The sequence below is a fragment of the Anoplophora glabripennis genome, unplaced genomic scaffold, assembly GCF_000390285.2.
Source record: "Anoplophora glabripennis isolate ALB-LARVAE unplaced genomic scaffold, Agla_2.0 scaffold19, whole genome shotgun sequence".
In the NCBI taxonomy this organism is placed as follows: domain Eukaryota; kingdom Metazoa; phylum Arthropoda; class Insecta; order Coleoptera; family Cerambycidae; genus Anoplophora; species Anoplophora glabripennis.
Genome location: NW_019416327.1, coordinates 633,779 through 649,176, shown reverse-complemented (window position 1 = coordinate 649,176; position 15,398 = coordinate 633,779). Strand labels below are relative to the sequence as shown.

Below are 15,398 nucleotides of genomic sequence, written 5' to 3'. Positions count from 1 at the left end.
GTAGGTATATTTATGAACTAGCCGTAAAGAAACGAGAATGTTGAATGGCGTGAACCACATTTATCTGCTTTGGAAAAAAGGAATGATGGAATCCTTGTACAGTTTGAGATCTCTACGATTTATTTTTTGATATAGGGGGTGTTAAAGTTTTTGAAAGATGTTAGAAAAACACAAATATCTTTGACGTAGATTAAACCAGGAAATTTGCCACAAGTTTTGTATTACACATACAAATATAACTTGGCCAATTTATAGCGTGAAGAATTGTTATATGTAAATATAAAACAGTTTTATGTAATTAAAAACTTTTCACTTAGTCCATAATGCATCTAAGCATCATTAAAAAACTGCACTTTTCAATAAAAACTATTACTTATAAGTTTGTTCAAAGGTCGCTGTTACATTTATGTTTATACTCGTAAATTAATTAGAAATAAAAGTCATAAAAGACAAAACATTTCCTACTTTTCTTTGAAAATATTCTATCTGCAAAGCAAATATTTTCGTTTTAATGAAGTTACATATGTTATAATATATTTGTTTATGTTTTTCGCTTTGATTCGCATGTAGAATTTAATCAGTTGTGTGGTTTTTGCCCGCAATAAACAAGCTATAAATACCCATTAAAAAAATGTGTACTTGTACCTTCATTTTTCAATAGGCCAAGGATTTCTGCAAAATATTGTTAGACAAAATAATCAAGGTTCTGTAAAAGGAAGTTAAAAACAACTAATAATGACGTATTGATCTTCATTAAATTAAATATTACAAAAAATCCGTAAATTATTTTCGGTTTTTTTGGTCTCGAATATTGAAAATTATACTGAGACAAATGCCTGACGTGATATTTTGGAATGAAATCATTGGAATGAAAATTGAAAGGAAGACTAGGTATACTAGTCATGTTATTAGTAGATTGTTAAAGAGCATTCTTATTATAAAAATCTTAAACAAGACTCCTAGGAAACACAAACGGAAGGCTTTACGAATTACAACTTATACAGGGTGTTCTGAAAGTCCCTCAGGAAACTCCGGGAGGTGATTCTACGGATTAAGATAATAGCAGTATGTAATGGATTTTTTTTTCGAATTGTCAATTGTTTGCAAATTACATCAGCTTGTCAAAGTCAACTTTTTTTATTTAGAGGTTACTTTACCTAGAACTCAAAATTTGTTTTGTTCATAACTTTCTTCTGTTGCTAGATATCACAGAAATTTAAACATTATTGAAAAGAGAAACAATATCAGAAAAAATTGTGTACCCTTTGTTCAAGCCGATAAATGTAAGGAAATCGCTATTAATGTGTTATTAAACATCAAATTTTGATAATTCTTTCTGTAATTAATCAAGAATTAATTGCCATGCTTCAAATAAATATAATTAGTAATTGTAATAAAAATTTTTTAAACCAGGTATGTTTGATTTTTCACCATAATACATTTTTTTTCGGCTCTGTAATAGCGTTGTGGAAAAATAACACGAAGATAATAAATTTACTGGTAATATTTTATTTACTTACGAAGCTGGTTTTACAAGAGGTGGTATTACACCATGGCAATTTGATTAATTCCAGAAAGAATTATCAAAAATTTGATGTTTAATAACACATTAATAGCGATTTTCTCGTAAACGGTTACATTTATCGGCAAAAAAAATGTTGTCCTTACATATTTTTTTTTAATATTGTTTCTCTATTCAATAATGTTTAAATTTCTGTGATATCTAGCAAGAGAAAAAATGTTGAGTTCTAGGTAAAGTGCCCTCTAGTGGCACACAATGAAACTTTTCTCTGACTTGCCCAATAAAGCTTCATCAACTTAGTGGGTGTGCCCAATGAGAGAGTAATAGAACTTGAATTAAATAAGTTATTTAAATAGAAAAATTAACAAAATTGAACTTTGACAAGCTGTAACTTGCAAACAATTATTGACAATTCGAAAAAAAAATTCATTATATACTGCTATTATTTTAGTCCTTATAATCACTTCCCGAAGATTCCTGACGGACTTTCAGAACACTCTGTATAATTAATGCAAAAAATTGTGTCATTTCAAAATGTGCCATGTTGGTTGGACTTAATTGAAAATTGTGGTCAAAAGATTTCAAAACACATTCACGAAGGTCTGCTGCAGATTTCGGTTGTATTTTCTATTTTATTTTATAACAAATAAAATTTTTTAAGAAAATAAATAAATTTATAAACAGGCAACTTTCAAGTAATAATTGATGTAGAAAAATCGTCAAGGGTGTCTGGCAAGAGTAAAAATTCCACATTTTATTTTATTACAAAATAGAGACGTGTAATTGTCTGTAATATTATTTATTTATTTATTTATTTGTAAGTAACTTAAATATAAAAAACTTGTTTTTAAACAAGGTTTTCCTCTTTTAATAACACTAATGCTACCATTTTTAAGCCATCAATCATAGAATCGTGGTCATCTAGCTTTTAAAGTATTGTGGTCATTATTTAGAAAGATAACTACTAAATAAATACGGTTCTTCATCATTAAATGTTTTATGTTCTGAATTATTGATCATACTAATAGATTATTTTCATTACCATTCCATCGGCATATTCGGAAAAGTAACAATATTCTTTGTTTGCCTCAAATATTGAACATGAACTCTATATTCGATATATCAAAATAGGTATTACAAGAGCAATTTTTTTCTGATTTATGTGCCAACGAAAGATTACGGTCCCGTCAGGACCTGTTACTTTCTCGTTTCGAGACAAATATCCCACGTCACGATTTGCAAACGCCTTCATATATTGGGCTGAGCCATAACTGAACTATTTCTCATAGGAGTGGTTTTATTGACACGATTCATATTTAACTGTTTATTAGGATTTACATTCACGTGTTAGATATGTATTTTGCGGTAGGTTCCAAACTTTTTCCAACTAAATACATTTCTGCGGTGGGGTAAAGTACCCATAATTTCACGGTATTCTAAATCTGATTTGGTCCTTGAATCACCCTCATTTATATACAATACTCCAAACCGCAATTTGTATTGAGATTAGCTGTTGCTTTCGCAACAACCGTTGTCAGGTACAGAAAATCCACTGCGAAACGAAATATGGAACACAGGCTTCGTCGGATAACACGCCTAGCGAACGAAAGTTAGTTGCGACGTTTAGAAATATGACATACTTATCATTATCTTGACAACGTAATTAATTGACTTTCCATTAAAAAAAAAAATAAATGTAAATGCAGTCGGGTTTATTCAAAAACTTTCGAAACGTTGACCTCCACATAGCTGTGAGGCGCGTTGGAACAGAACAGTTAACGGTACTAAGGTCATGCTTTGATTGTAACATGAGCTGTTGTTCTGCTAAAATGGATTCAGCAGAACAGCGAGTAGAGTTGTTGCTTGGCCGTTCCTCAGTGGAACGTTACTTATTAGATTAACAGTTTTTTCCGAGGAAATTAACACCAGTCACGGAAATTGAGAACTTTTAACATTTCGTATATTATCTGTAGTAATGTGCAAGAAAGATTAAGTTTTTCCCTGTAATTTTGAAACACTCTGTAGGGTGCACTAAATAAAATATAGAATATCTGCTTGTATGAAACTGTAGGCCCTTGTTTTCAAGACAACTTGCTTTTTGATTCACGCCGTTATCTCTAGTGTTAACTAAGCACAGTTATATTCAATATACAGTGTGTCNCTAAATAAAATATAGAATATCTGCTTGTATGAAACTGTAGGCCCTTGTTTTCAAGACAACTTGCTTTTTGATTCACGCCGTTATCTCTAGTGTTAACTAAGCACAGTTATATTCAATATACAGTGTGTCCCAGAAGTAACGCAAAAAATTCGTATTTTATTTTGTGTTGCGTTTTCACAAAAACGCTAAAACACGGCAAATAGTAAATAAGAATTGTCATCTTGTCACGTTGCTTAAACCTTTTTTGCGCTATGTTTCATAAACCTATGACGTCATCGAAATTTTTTTTAAATAGCACTACCTAATTTTTTAAGCATAAATGGATAGTCCTTTTGAAGGGCAATGCGTCGATATAGGGTTTGGCCTACTTTACTTTGACAGGAGCGAAAAAAAAGCCAATGACTGGAATGGACATGGTTTAAAATAACAACAAAAGTAGGTTTCATAAAATGATGCGAGAACAGTGCCACAGCAAAAAATGGAAATTTGCGGATTTTTTGTGTTTTGGTTGATTGTAGGTATGTTTTTATGTATTGATGTTGGCGTTTACGGCGATACGACGAATGGGAGTGTGTGGATTTTTAGTGACAGCTAAACATAACATTTTGCCTATCATTTTCTATCACTGTCGTTGGCCTTCTAGATCTAGACAGATTTCTAACATGGCCAGCGTCTTAAAATTTGGTTACTAATCTGCATACTGTAGACGGAGGTGTTGGTTGTTCTGGATACTTGGCACTGAATAATTGACATACTTCATCATAACTGCGGATCCTATCTCCGTATCCAACCATAATTAGGATTTCAATTCTTTGTTGCTCATTTAAACACAACACCATTGTAATGTAAAGTTATGGTATTTGTAACTATCACAATGATATGAGGCACTATTGCATTTGCTGTCGTCTTCAGAACAATACCTACATAGCCGCTGTGATCGGGTGTACCAACTCGACATAAAAACATGTCCCTACAATCAACCAAAACATATTTTTTGCTATAGCACTGTTCGCGCATAAGTTTGTGATACCTACTTTTGTTATTAATTCAAACCATGTTCATTCCAATCGTTGGCTCTTTTTTCGCACCTGTCAAACTAAAGTAGGCCAAACCCTATATCGACGCATTGCCCTTCAAAAGGGCTATCCATTTATGCTTAAAAAATTAGGTAGTGCTATTTAAAAAAAATGTCGATGACGTCATAGGTTTATGAAACATAGCGCAAAAAAGGTTTAACCAACGTGACAAAACGACAATTCCTATTTACTAATTGACGTGTTTTGGCGTTTTTGTGAAAACTCAACACAAAATGAAATATGAATTTTTTGCGTTACTTTTGGGACGCACTGTATATACGAGGTTTGATAAAAAAAATGTAATGGGAACTTTCATATTACGCGTGTTGTATCTTGTCTATCGGGTTGATTCTTTTTTTGTATATTGGTAGCACTGTCAGTTTTTAGGCAGAACATCTTGTTGGATTTTAAGGAAATGAAGTAGGTAGCTGATTATGGTCAACGAAAAACTTCAATTTTAACATAATTTTATTAACAATCTTTTTTCAGGCACTTTTTATGACAAACCGATTGATTTTTCAAGCGACAAGATCAAACTTATTATTGATCGAATTATCACGATCAAGGTGCCCAAAAACTCCTCTAGGAAAAAACAGTTTCTATAATACAGCTCATCTTGGGGGACCGCCTAGCCGGGTGTCTTGGCCAGTGGATTTCGATTTGCCAAGGTGAGCATCACGGACGCAGGCTGGAATTTGGATGGGTGACCTAAGACAGGCTCGGGGACGTGGCTGTGGCAGCCTACCAGAGATCTGGGTCGCTCAACATTTTCCGCATGCGTGTGGTCCCCGTTAAATGGCAATGAGAACAGAGCAAAGAAAATATCTGTAACTCAAGACCATACATAAACTGTACGAGACTTTGCCACTAAGCCACCCGTGTAGTAAATAGGATGATTTGAAGAAAAGTACTCGAGTAATGAAGGAGGGTGTACAAGGGGCTAATAAGGCCTAAGTGCCGCGGTGGAAAAACAATTCCACCACCCTCCGACATACATACATACATACATACATACATACATACATACATACATACAGCTCATCTTGTCACGAATCCGAAAGATTAGATTTTATAATTTCGATTTCAGTCGAGATAATGAAAATATGTAATATTGGCTGCAGCTTTGTATATATCTATTATGGTTGAGGCAAAGGGCCATCTTTTCAAAGTGGTGCAAAATAAAAGTTACAGAAATTACTACATTTGTTTTTATTTATAACGAATGTAGCTTATATACGTTTATAGTCCGGAACTTGACAATTGTTTTTTAAAAGTGAAGCTGTTTTTGTAATAGATTATTATTAATCAATATACGTGTCGTCAGAACAATTGAAGTAACAGAAATATTTATACGATTTTTCTCTAGATTTTGAGGCATTTTTTAAAATTCTGTAAAGTCCCTAGATCTAGAGACTTTTCCCCTAATCTGCCAACACTGGTGTCAAGTTACATGACATTGCTTATGTGCAAAATTTGCACGATTTATTTTTAATAAGTGTAATAATACAAAAATTAAAAGAGAATAGGTATATTATATATTATTAAAAATATTTGCTAGTTAAATAAAAAAGATAACTATTGACATAGAATCGGTGATTTGAACTTAAGAGCAGTATTGTACAAGGACAGCTTAAGTAATTTCATAGTTGTTCTTTTAAAAATTTCGATTCATTTTCATTTACTGCAAATCTTAATAATGGGTAACAATGATTAAAAAAATCGTCAATAGAGACCTGGAGGTTTGCAGAGAAGCTGTGCGACTTATTAATATTTTACAAAGCACAAGGATATTTGAAAGTATGATATTTACATTAAATTTAAAAAATTGTCTAACTATTCTAATGTAACAGTTAACAGTCAGAAATAATAATTAAACTATAAATTTTCACCATTACCGATATATTTTTCCCTTTTTTTATTTAAAAGTGCTGATTCCTCATTCGTTTAAAACTTTTTCTTATTTTTACCATCTCACTATATTGATCATTATACGATGTTGCAACAAATCTTTACAGAAATAAATTGTTTTGTTAACCTCCATTTCTCATTGTAGGTACATATTGAGTAATCTCGGGTTTACTTTATCAAAATATACAATAACAATTGAGAGTGAAGGTTCAGTTGCGGTTTTTCGTGTACTGTACAGAATTAAATTTAATTAAACTCGCAATAAACGAGTCTGCCAAAAATATTATACGTGCTACGCTGTATAATAATACAGATATGCTAATTATTGTGAATTATAAGCAGAACAAATAAGTAATTATGTAATTTAAGGAGTATATTAACAAATCAGATATACCTACTTTTATGTTCAAGAATTTTGTAGTTATAGCATGAAATCAAATATCTATTTATTTTTGTTTTGCTAATAACTTTGTCCAGTTGAACAAAATTGAAAACCTAACTAAAATTTCAAATGGGAGTCTAATAATTCTTTACAATCTTATTGACGATTTATTAAATAACTGCTAGTTTCGGGGTCTACATTGTATATCTCATCTTCAGTCCATTTTTTAAGGATTTAAGTTACAATAGTGAGATAAATTTTGAATTTGAAGATCTCTCAGTAGAGGACGTTTACATTAATATCAAATTGAGTAACATTTAAAAAGAACTTACATTTATCTGTTTTGAACTGGAACATCTAAACATTGAATGTGTTCATAAAGTAGAGCAAATCGCATAATGTTATCTCCAACCAGTTGTCTAAATGTCTTGTTAAAATAATAAGCTCAATTATTTGTTTAAAATAACGACTCAGTTCCTGCTACTGATGCTGAAATGTAGTAGTTTGGAAATTCCACAAACATGCAACATTTATTATGTTTACAAAAAGGTTTTAAAGTATAGGTAAGATGTAAAAATAGAGAAGTGCGGTGCCGCTTACTCAATTTTTTTTATAACCCACGTATGTGCGTCCAGGCTAGGATATGGATGTAGACAAATCATTATTATGGCGGCTAAGCTATTACAACCCAGACAATAACACTTGAACACAATCCACTTACGGAATTAAAGGGTAAACGGTGCAATTACATTATCTAACGAATTGTCGACTCTATTAATAAAATAAATTATTAACTGTACTGCGCACAAAACTAATGCTTTTGGCTTCTGTTTGGATTGCCAAGTCGTTTGTTATCCTCTGTTTACCACCTCTTATCTGACAGCCGTAACAATCCTTGCGGTATCCTATGTTTATCATGTCTTATCTGACAGTATGAGTAGCCTGGAACTTTAATGTCGTGCATTATTATCTATTTTTCTCATCCGGAAAACACCATGAAATCGCCTATTGTTTACCTGCATAATTTTTTATCCAATAATTTACTTAAATACTGTTTAAAAGAGCTCATTAACAAAATTTTTTAAATGTACAAATATAATCGTACCTGAATCAAGTAAGGTAATATTAAACTTTTAATCATACATAGCTACTTTTTTATCCAATATTAATGGCTCCAACAATAATACAATTACTTATTATTATTATTTCTAAAAGCCTGCCTTAATGACAGACAATTCTCGATATATTTTTTTAATGGAACAATATATGTAGGTACAGGGTGTTCCGGAAAAGAGTGCAAAAATTTTAAGAAGTGACAGAACATCAAAAACTAAGACGAATTTTTGCTATCTGCGTCACTGTTGTTAGTTTTTGACCATCTGGTAATAATAACACAGCCCCACAAAAAAAAGTGGCAGGTCCGAAAGACAAGACCATGGTATCCATATGGTTTTGGGGTCGCTGAATCCGAATCCGGTGTACGTTTGACACGATTAACTCTGGTTTAAGGTCAGTGCAAGGTCAAATGTAGAAAATCAATTGTCAACAACCTAAACCTATGTATCTATTTTTCAACCTATGTATCGTTTTTGGTGTCGCCGAATCCGAATCCGGTGTCTATTTGGCGCGATTAGCTCTGGTTTAAGGTCAATTCAAGGTCAAATGTAGAAAATCAATTGTCAACAAACTAAACCTATGTATCTATACGTTTTTGGGGTCGCCGATTCCGAATCCGGCGTCCGTTTGACTCGATCAGATCTGGGTTGAGGTCAGTTCAAAGTCAAATGTGGATAATCAATTGAAAACAAAGTAAACTTACATATCTACCTATACGTTTTGGGGGTCGTTGAATCCGAATCTGATGTCCGTTTGGAGCGATCAGGTATATTAAATACTTTCTAATAGAAAAAGATCAATCAACTTAAGAAAGATACTTATACAAATATTTTGTTTTTAAACCTAAGTGAAAATTTTGATTGGGTTTGAGCAGAGAGAAAGGTTTCACCAAGATATTAAAGAAGGGAGAAATTTGGGTGGCAATGAAACTATCATTGATATTGCTAGTGATACAAGCGATGACAAATATATTCCATATCACGTTGTGAAAAAGATAGGAACAATATCACAAAAAAAGTAAATGATGTTCAAGATTTGGGCCTGGCAGAGAATGGAGCAAAGTTCCTAATATCATGGTTAAAAAAATAAAAAAATACTAAGCAAGCCGGAAAAGTGAAAGCTTTTTACTATCAGTACAGAAATAAGGAATATTTTTCTAACGATGAAGAATTTTCCTTAGGTTACTACAATGATATTGTTGGATAAATCACTTCAACATGGATGTTATAAACCTAACGCACATTGAAACAAGAGTGCCATATTTTGAGGATAGTCTTACATAGGATCAAATACGAACAATATAAATGGCTTTACATTTGACCTTGAACTGAACTTAAACCAGATCTGATCAAGTCAAACGAACACCGGATTCGGATTCGGCGACTCCAAAAACGTATAGATACGTAGGTTTAGTTTGTTTGTTGACAATTGATTTTCTACATTTGACCTTGAACTGATCTTAAACCAGAGCTATCGCGTCAAACGGACACCGGATTCGGATTCAGCGACCCCAAAAACGTATAGATACATAGGTTTAGTTTGTTGAAATTAACTTTCTATATTTGACCTTGAACTGACCTTAAATCAGAGCTAATCGTGTCAAACAGACACTGGATTCGGATTCAGCGACCCCAAATCCATATAGATACCATGGTCTTGCCTTTCGAACCTGACAGTTTTTTTTTGTGGGGCTGTGTAATTATTGCCAGCTATTATGTCTCCCAGTGACATTTTATGACATTTTTTACGATTTTGCACAAATTTTGACTGTCAAAAAGTCAACCAGTACCACTTTAAGGGTAGCTTCCCTAGATGAAAATAAATCCAATTTAAATTAAGTTATGCTACTTATGCTACAATCGTGCTTCCTTTAGTTAGGTACGGACTTTTGAAAAATTAAGTAAAACCTAGTTTTAAATTAATTTATTTTCATTCAATGAAGCTAATCTTGAGCTCATTCACTTCCAACATCCTGTACATGAAGGATTATAAATTTATTGCCTTTGGGATAATCAATTGAGTTTTTTTCTAAAATATGCGTTTTCAGTAGTTCTAATCGTACATTTTTTTTTTTCATGAAGACGATCATTTCAAAATAATAAGTTATTAAAGATTAAGATTAATTTGTTGTATGGAAGTAGTAAAATATTTTATACTAAAAAAAGTATTTCACTAATATTTGAGAAGTGTAACCGAGTATTATTAAAATGAAATTACTTCGTTTTGTAGTTTGATAATGTAGTAATTTCATTTTCATTTTTTTTTCCAAAATTACTGAATTATTATCTCTATTCTGCATTTAGTGCTGTGATATAGTGGAACCGGAAATGCACTCATTTGTTTCCACTATTAATCTGTACTTCCGGTGTGATAGTTCCAAAAATGCGGTTACATTCAAGGAAAGAGAAAGTGTTGTGTTATGTAAGATTGTAAATATTTACGTGGTTGTTTAAGTTTTAGTCCATTGTAACCTTACGTGATTCCAAATGGATTATCAACAAGGCTGCTTGTGTTATTTAAATACATAAGAAATATATACAACTTATTGCAACAAGAAAAGGGAAATAATATACAAACAGCATCTGCGCTTCCTGTAACAGAAATTTAAGAGTTTTCGAAATACATTTTTATCATTATTTAATAAAATAACATAATTTCATGATATTTAGCATTAATTCCCATTTGTTTCGAAAACAATGCAACCCATGTGAGAAGAACACATTTTTGTAAATTTCACTTCTTTTATACCGGATGATTCAGTTTGGTATTCGCAGTCATCTATTTTATTTTAATAAATCCTATATATTTTTAAATCGCTCTCCAAACTATATCAAATGACATTATTGGATCGTCTCCATGGTAACATTACAAAATTGTTAGTCAACTGTTTTTGTTCAAATGTCCCGCATAAGAACTGACACAGGGCAAGTACATGTAGGGCTGTCCAAAATATTGTAATTTAACCAGATTTACCTCTATACAAAGTTGCACCACTGAAGAGTTATTAGCCCCCAAAGTGGGGCCCTAAATTTCGAAAAAAATAAATATCTCTGCAACACTTTACCGTAGAAGAACCAGATTTGGTACATGATTTAGGTTTATTACTGGTCTTCTTTGACTATGATTTAAAGTTAATTGAAGCACTACAAGGTGTTCATTGGGGATGACTCACCCCTAAAATTGTACCGACTTTTTTTTCATTGACCGAATTGAAAAATAGTAATATTACTCAATTCACAGCAGAATTTAATTTAAAAATTTTTTTACTCTTGTTAAATTTTAAAAAACTATGGTTTTCAAGAACAACCGTATTAATTGACATAAAATGTTAAGTGTTCATTAGAACAGAATAGGCTTTATCTTTCAAAATTGAAAATTGGCCAAATAAATTTTACTTCACTTCTCTCCTAATTCTACAAAAAGAAAACAAGTAGGTACCTAGGTAGTTTTTAAATAAGCGAATATTGTATTGTAAGTAAAAAACAGAAATTAATAATAAAAATTATAATTGGTATTTTTTCAACAACAATCAGAGGCAATTGTTGAAATAAAATAATTTTATTACTAACTGACAAGTTTGAAAGATAAATTCGTTGCCTACTACTGACTTTTCGATTATTTTCTAATAAACACTGTTAAAATGTTGTTTCAGTTAATACGGTTTTTCTTGAAAACCATAAAGTTTTTTAAAATTTAACAAGAGACAAGAGATTGTTAGTGACTGTAGTTAATAATGACTAATTACAGTCACTAAAATTTTGATATAAAATTAATTAGAGTTTAAAATATTACTAAGAATGTATGCGTTGTCCACCAATAAGCCTACTTAGAGAAAAGTCGCTTATTTTATACACCGTAATATTGTAAGAGTTCAATTAAAAGCCTTTTTTCTCGAAAACCGTCCACATTAGGAAGTTCTACATTACTTTTAGAAAATAAAATTGTACATTAGAAATTCGAGCCCGAATGGTAAAAAACCTAACCTCGAAAAAATTAGAACTTAAAATGTAATACGAATGTAGCTAACTAGCTATGAAATATATAAAAAATAATTAGACCAGCGTATTTGGCATCTTTAAAAACCCAGGAATACCAAATTTCATAAAATTTCATATTTTGAACCGTTTGGAAATTTTCGTAAAAATTCTATTTTAAAAAAATTATTTTGTCGCTCTGTATAGCGAAAACAAGAGGAGATAGACATATAGTTCATAAGACAAACAATTCATATTTTTTGTCGTACTCTCCCCCCTGTATTTAGGGGAGGTCTTTCTGAAACAACCTTTATATCGACTCTTTTTTGCTGGAATATCTCGCATATTTTTAAATATTTTGTAAATATGCAGAGCCTGTTAATCGTAATGTGTAGAGGTTAGTGTTAATTGCTAAACAACGGACCGGACAACCGAATTTTGGTTAAAAAAATGTTTTTTTGTAACCAAAATGATGCGTGTGACATATTCTTGTTGTCATATCTACCTTTGATATTAGAAATATACGATATAATATACCCATAAACTTTATCACTACAATTCTGAGATAGTATTGCAAGGAGATAGGTGAAAATATCGTCCATAAGGACAAACATTTCTACAATTTATATACAACCTATATTTCTGAAATGCGATGCTCATTTTTTTTTGTAAAAGATTCATTCCTTTTGACAAATTAGTGAAAAATCATATTTTACTTTATTTACTTATTATATTGCTTCAGTCGCCAATTTGAAACGACTTTAATATACTGTACTTATCTTGAACATTTCGTTTTTTTTGTTAACTTGTGACGTAATTTATTCAAGCATGTTAGGTACACTCTGTAAACAGAAAATGTATTTATAACGTAATAAGTATAACGATTTTAATAAGAAAAATGAAATCAAAGAAAATTACTTGATTTTAGTTGTATCTAATTCTAATTTATTTTAAATAGCGAAATGTTTATTTATAAAATGTTGTTTCTCTGGCAAACACGATAAAAGTAATTACGAAATGGTTAAATAAAAAACGTGTCAGATATTTAAAAATCCATATAACTGTAATGACACCTGCATCTACTGAGATTTAATAGTAAATAATTGTTCTTGTAATTGTCATTTTACAGCAAATTTTATTTATTTATTACACGATGTTTTCTAGGCGCCTCAGCACTACCATCATGTTTAGAACATACGAGTATATCTGTTTGTGTAACATTGATAGCGACATAAGAATTTAATGTTTGTTGATGGAAAGTATTTACGAATAATTAATCATTGTTGATAATAACTATCTGTAGTTTTGATAGTGATGTGAATGAATTGGTTTTATTTTGCAAGAAGATAATATTGTTTCAAAACGTATAACTTCAAGGCACGTTTCTCTTCGGTATCCTTTTTGTATGTATCTGTCCTAAAATTATATTTCTGTTGTTGCAGGCCTAACGAAGTGTCTGGAGGTGGCGGTAGTGTGACAGTGGGGGGCAGCAAGCTGCGGTGTCCGGCCCCAATTTCCCGCCTCAGGGTGGAAAAAATAGAAGGCGGCCTCATGGTGGCCGGCGTCGTGGTTGCTGCCAACTGCCAAATTATCCTGCCCATCTTCGGATTCCTGTTCCTCTTGGTTGGTTGTGTCCTTACAGGTAAGCGAAAGAAATAAGTAACTACGGCTGGTCAAACGTAACGTAGTCAGTGAATATTTTAAGAGACACAATGGTGTTAGTGGGAATAGAACATAGATAAAAGATAAATATAGAATAAACTTAAAGCTAAGCGACCTGGGGGATTTTATAATGGCCACCATTTTAAAGTAGGTATCTAAAAGCTAGTTAATTTAAATTCCACGAATTGTAAACAGAGAGTTGTGAACAGTACGTTTAAGTCGCAGATTTTTATTTAAATACAGGGGTGTCTGTAAGTACGTGTACAATGAAAGACCACAAATTTGGCCGCTAGATGGCCTCAAAGTCCTGAAAATTTTAAATATTATTTTAATAACCCTAAGATGTGGGTGTTTTCTTTCAATTGACACGTTTTGGTGTTATACAGAGTGGTTTCTAAAATTTATCTATTCATAATTTTTCGCGTTCATGCAACAAATACTATTTGGAAGTCTTCGCTAGTGATATAGTAGTTTTCTATTTATGTGATTTTGGTTTGATTTTTAAAAGTCATGGTATTCGTCAATTCTTGATGGGTATTTCATACTATAGAAAGTTTGTGTTTGAAATTGATAAGATATACTTTTGGTTTACGGATTTTGAGAGCAGTGGCCAGTTTACTCAGAAAGATATCCTATTCCCATCAAGTCTTTGCAAATGTTGAAAAATGCCTTCGCGAGAGTTGTAGTTTTCACCTGAGAAATTAAGATTTATTACGTCATCGTACAACAAGAACTGCAGAGATTGAAGAAGAAATCTTGAATAGAATTGAGGAAAACTGACACCTGAGGAATTCTGATGACTGAGTACTTTGGGAAGAGCTATTTCATCCGCCACGTTACTTTTGACAAATTGTTCTTACTGAATATTAAAGATGTTATAATAGTTTTATTTTTTATTATGGATGCTGCGATTTAATTGATTTATATATTTTTGCATACAATTGCCTCTATAATATATTCATATTTTTAAAATGTTTGTGTTTTAGTTTCTGTTAATTTATATTACATCTAACATACAGGGATGGTCAGAAGTACGGAATAAAATTCATATCTTTTGAATGAGTTAATTTTTTTTAAAACGCCGAAACACGTTAACTGATTTTGATTTTTTCCCATCTTTCGGTTATATAATAATTAATTTTTCTTCAACCCCCTAACCCCCAGCTACCCCTCCTTTTTTTTCAAATGGAAACATAAGGCATGAGGGGGCTCGTTGAAAAGCTTATAGAAAACCGAATCCAGCCATACCAAATAAACAAGTTTTATTTTTTCAATAGCAAGGTTTTTAGGGTTGTATAAAACACCTACTTAACAAGTGAAATAAAATTTAATTATCTTCAGTGTTATCCTCCATGAATTTGCACAGAATAAAATAAAGAATTTGAAACTGTACCTATCACTGCTAACGCAAAAAAGATATATTTTTTATGTTGCGTTTTTTTGGCACCACTTACTTGCCAGGCTTTCTGGTTAATTTTTCGCTTTAGTTGTAAATTGGAGTTCGAAACGTTACTATTGTGTCAAAATCAAGTTATTTACTGAATTGCAATGGTATTGTCGGAAAGGCAACGCATCGAAATCTTGATATTGCTTGGAT

At 31.8% G+C, this 15,398-nt stretch overlaps 1 protein-coding gene across 6 annotated transcripts in view; it reads left to right on the top strand.

Moving 5' to 3' along the window:
* Nucleotides 1-15,398, top strand: part of LOC108915062 — a 105,595-nt gene that overhangs the window by 35,703 nt on the left and 54,494 nt on the right. For all 6 annotated transcript variants that reach the window (XM_018721055.1, XM_018721032.2, XM_018721048.1 and 3 more), the window contains exon 2: nucleotides 13,582-13,781. In XM_018721055.1, coding sequence (XP_018576571.1) covers nucleotides 13,582-13,781 — 200 coding nt within the window. The remainder of the gene's footprint in view (nucleotides 1-13,581; nucleotides 13,782-15,398) is intronic.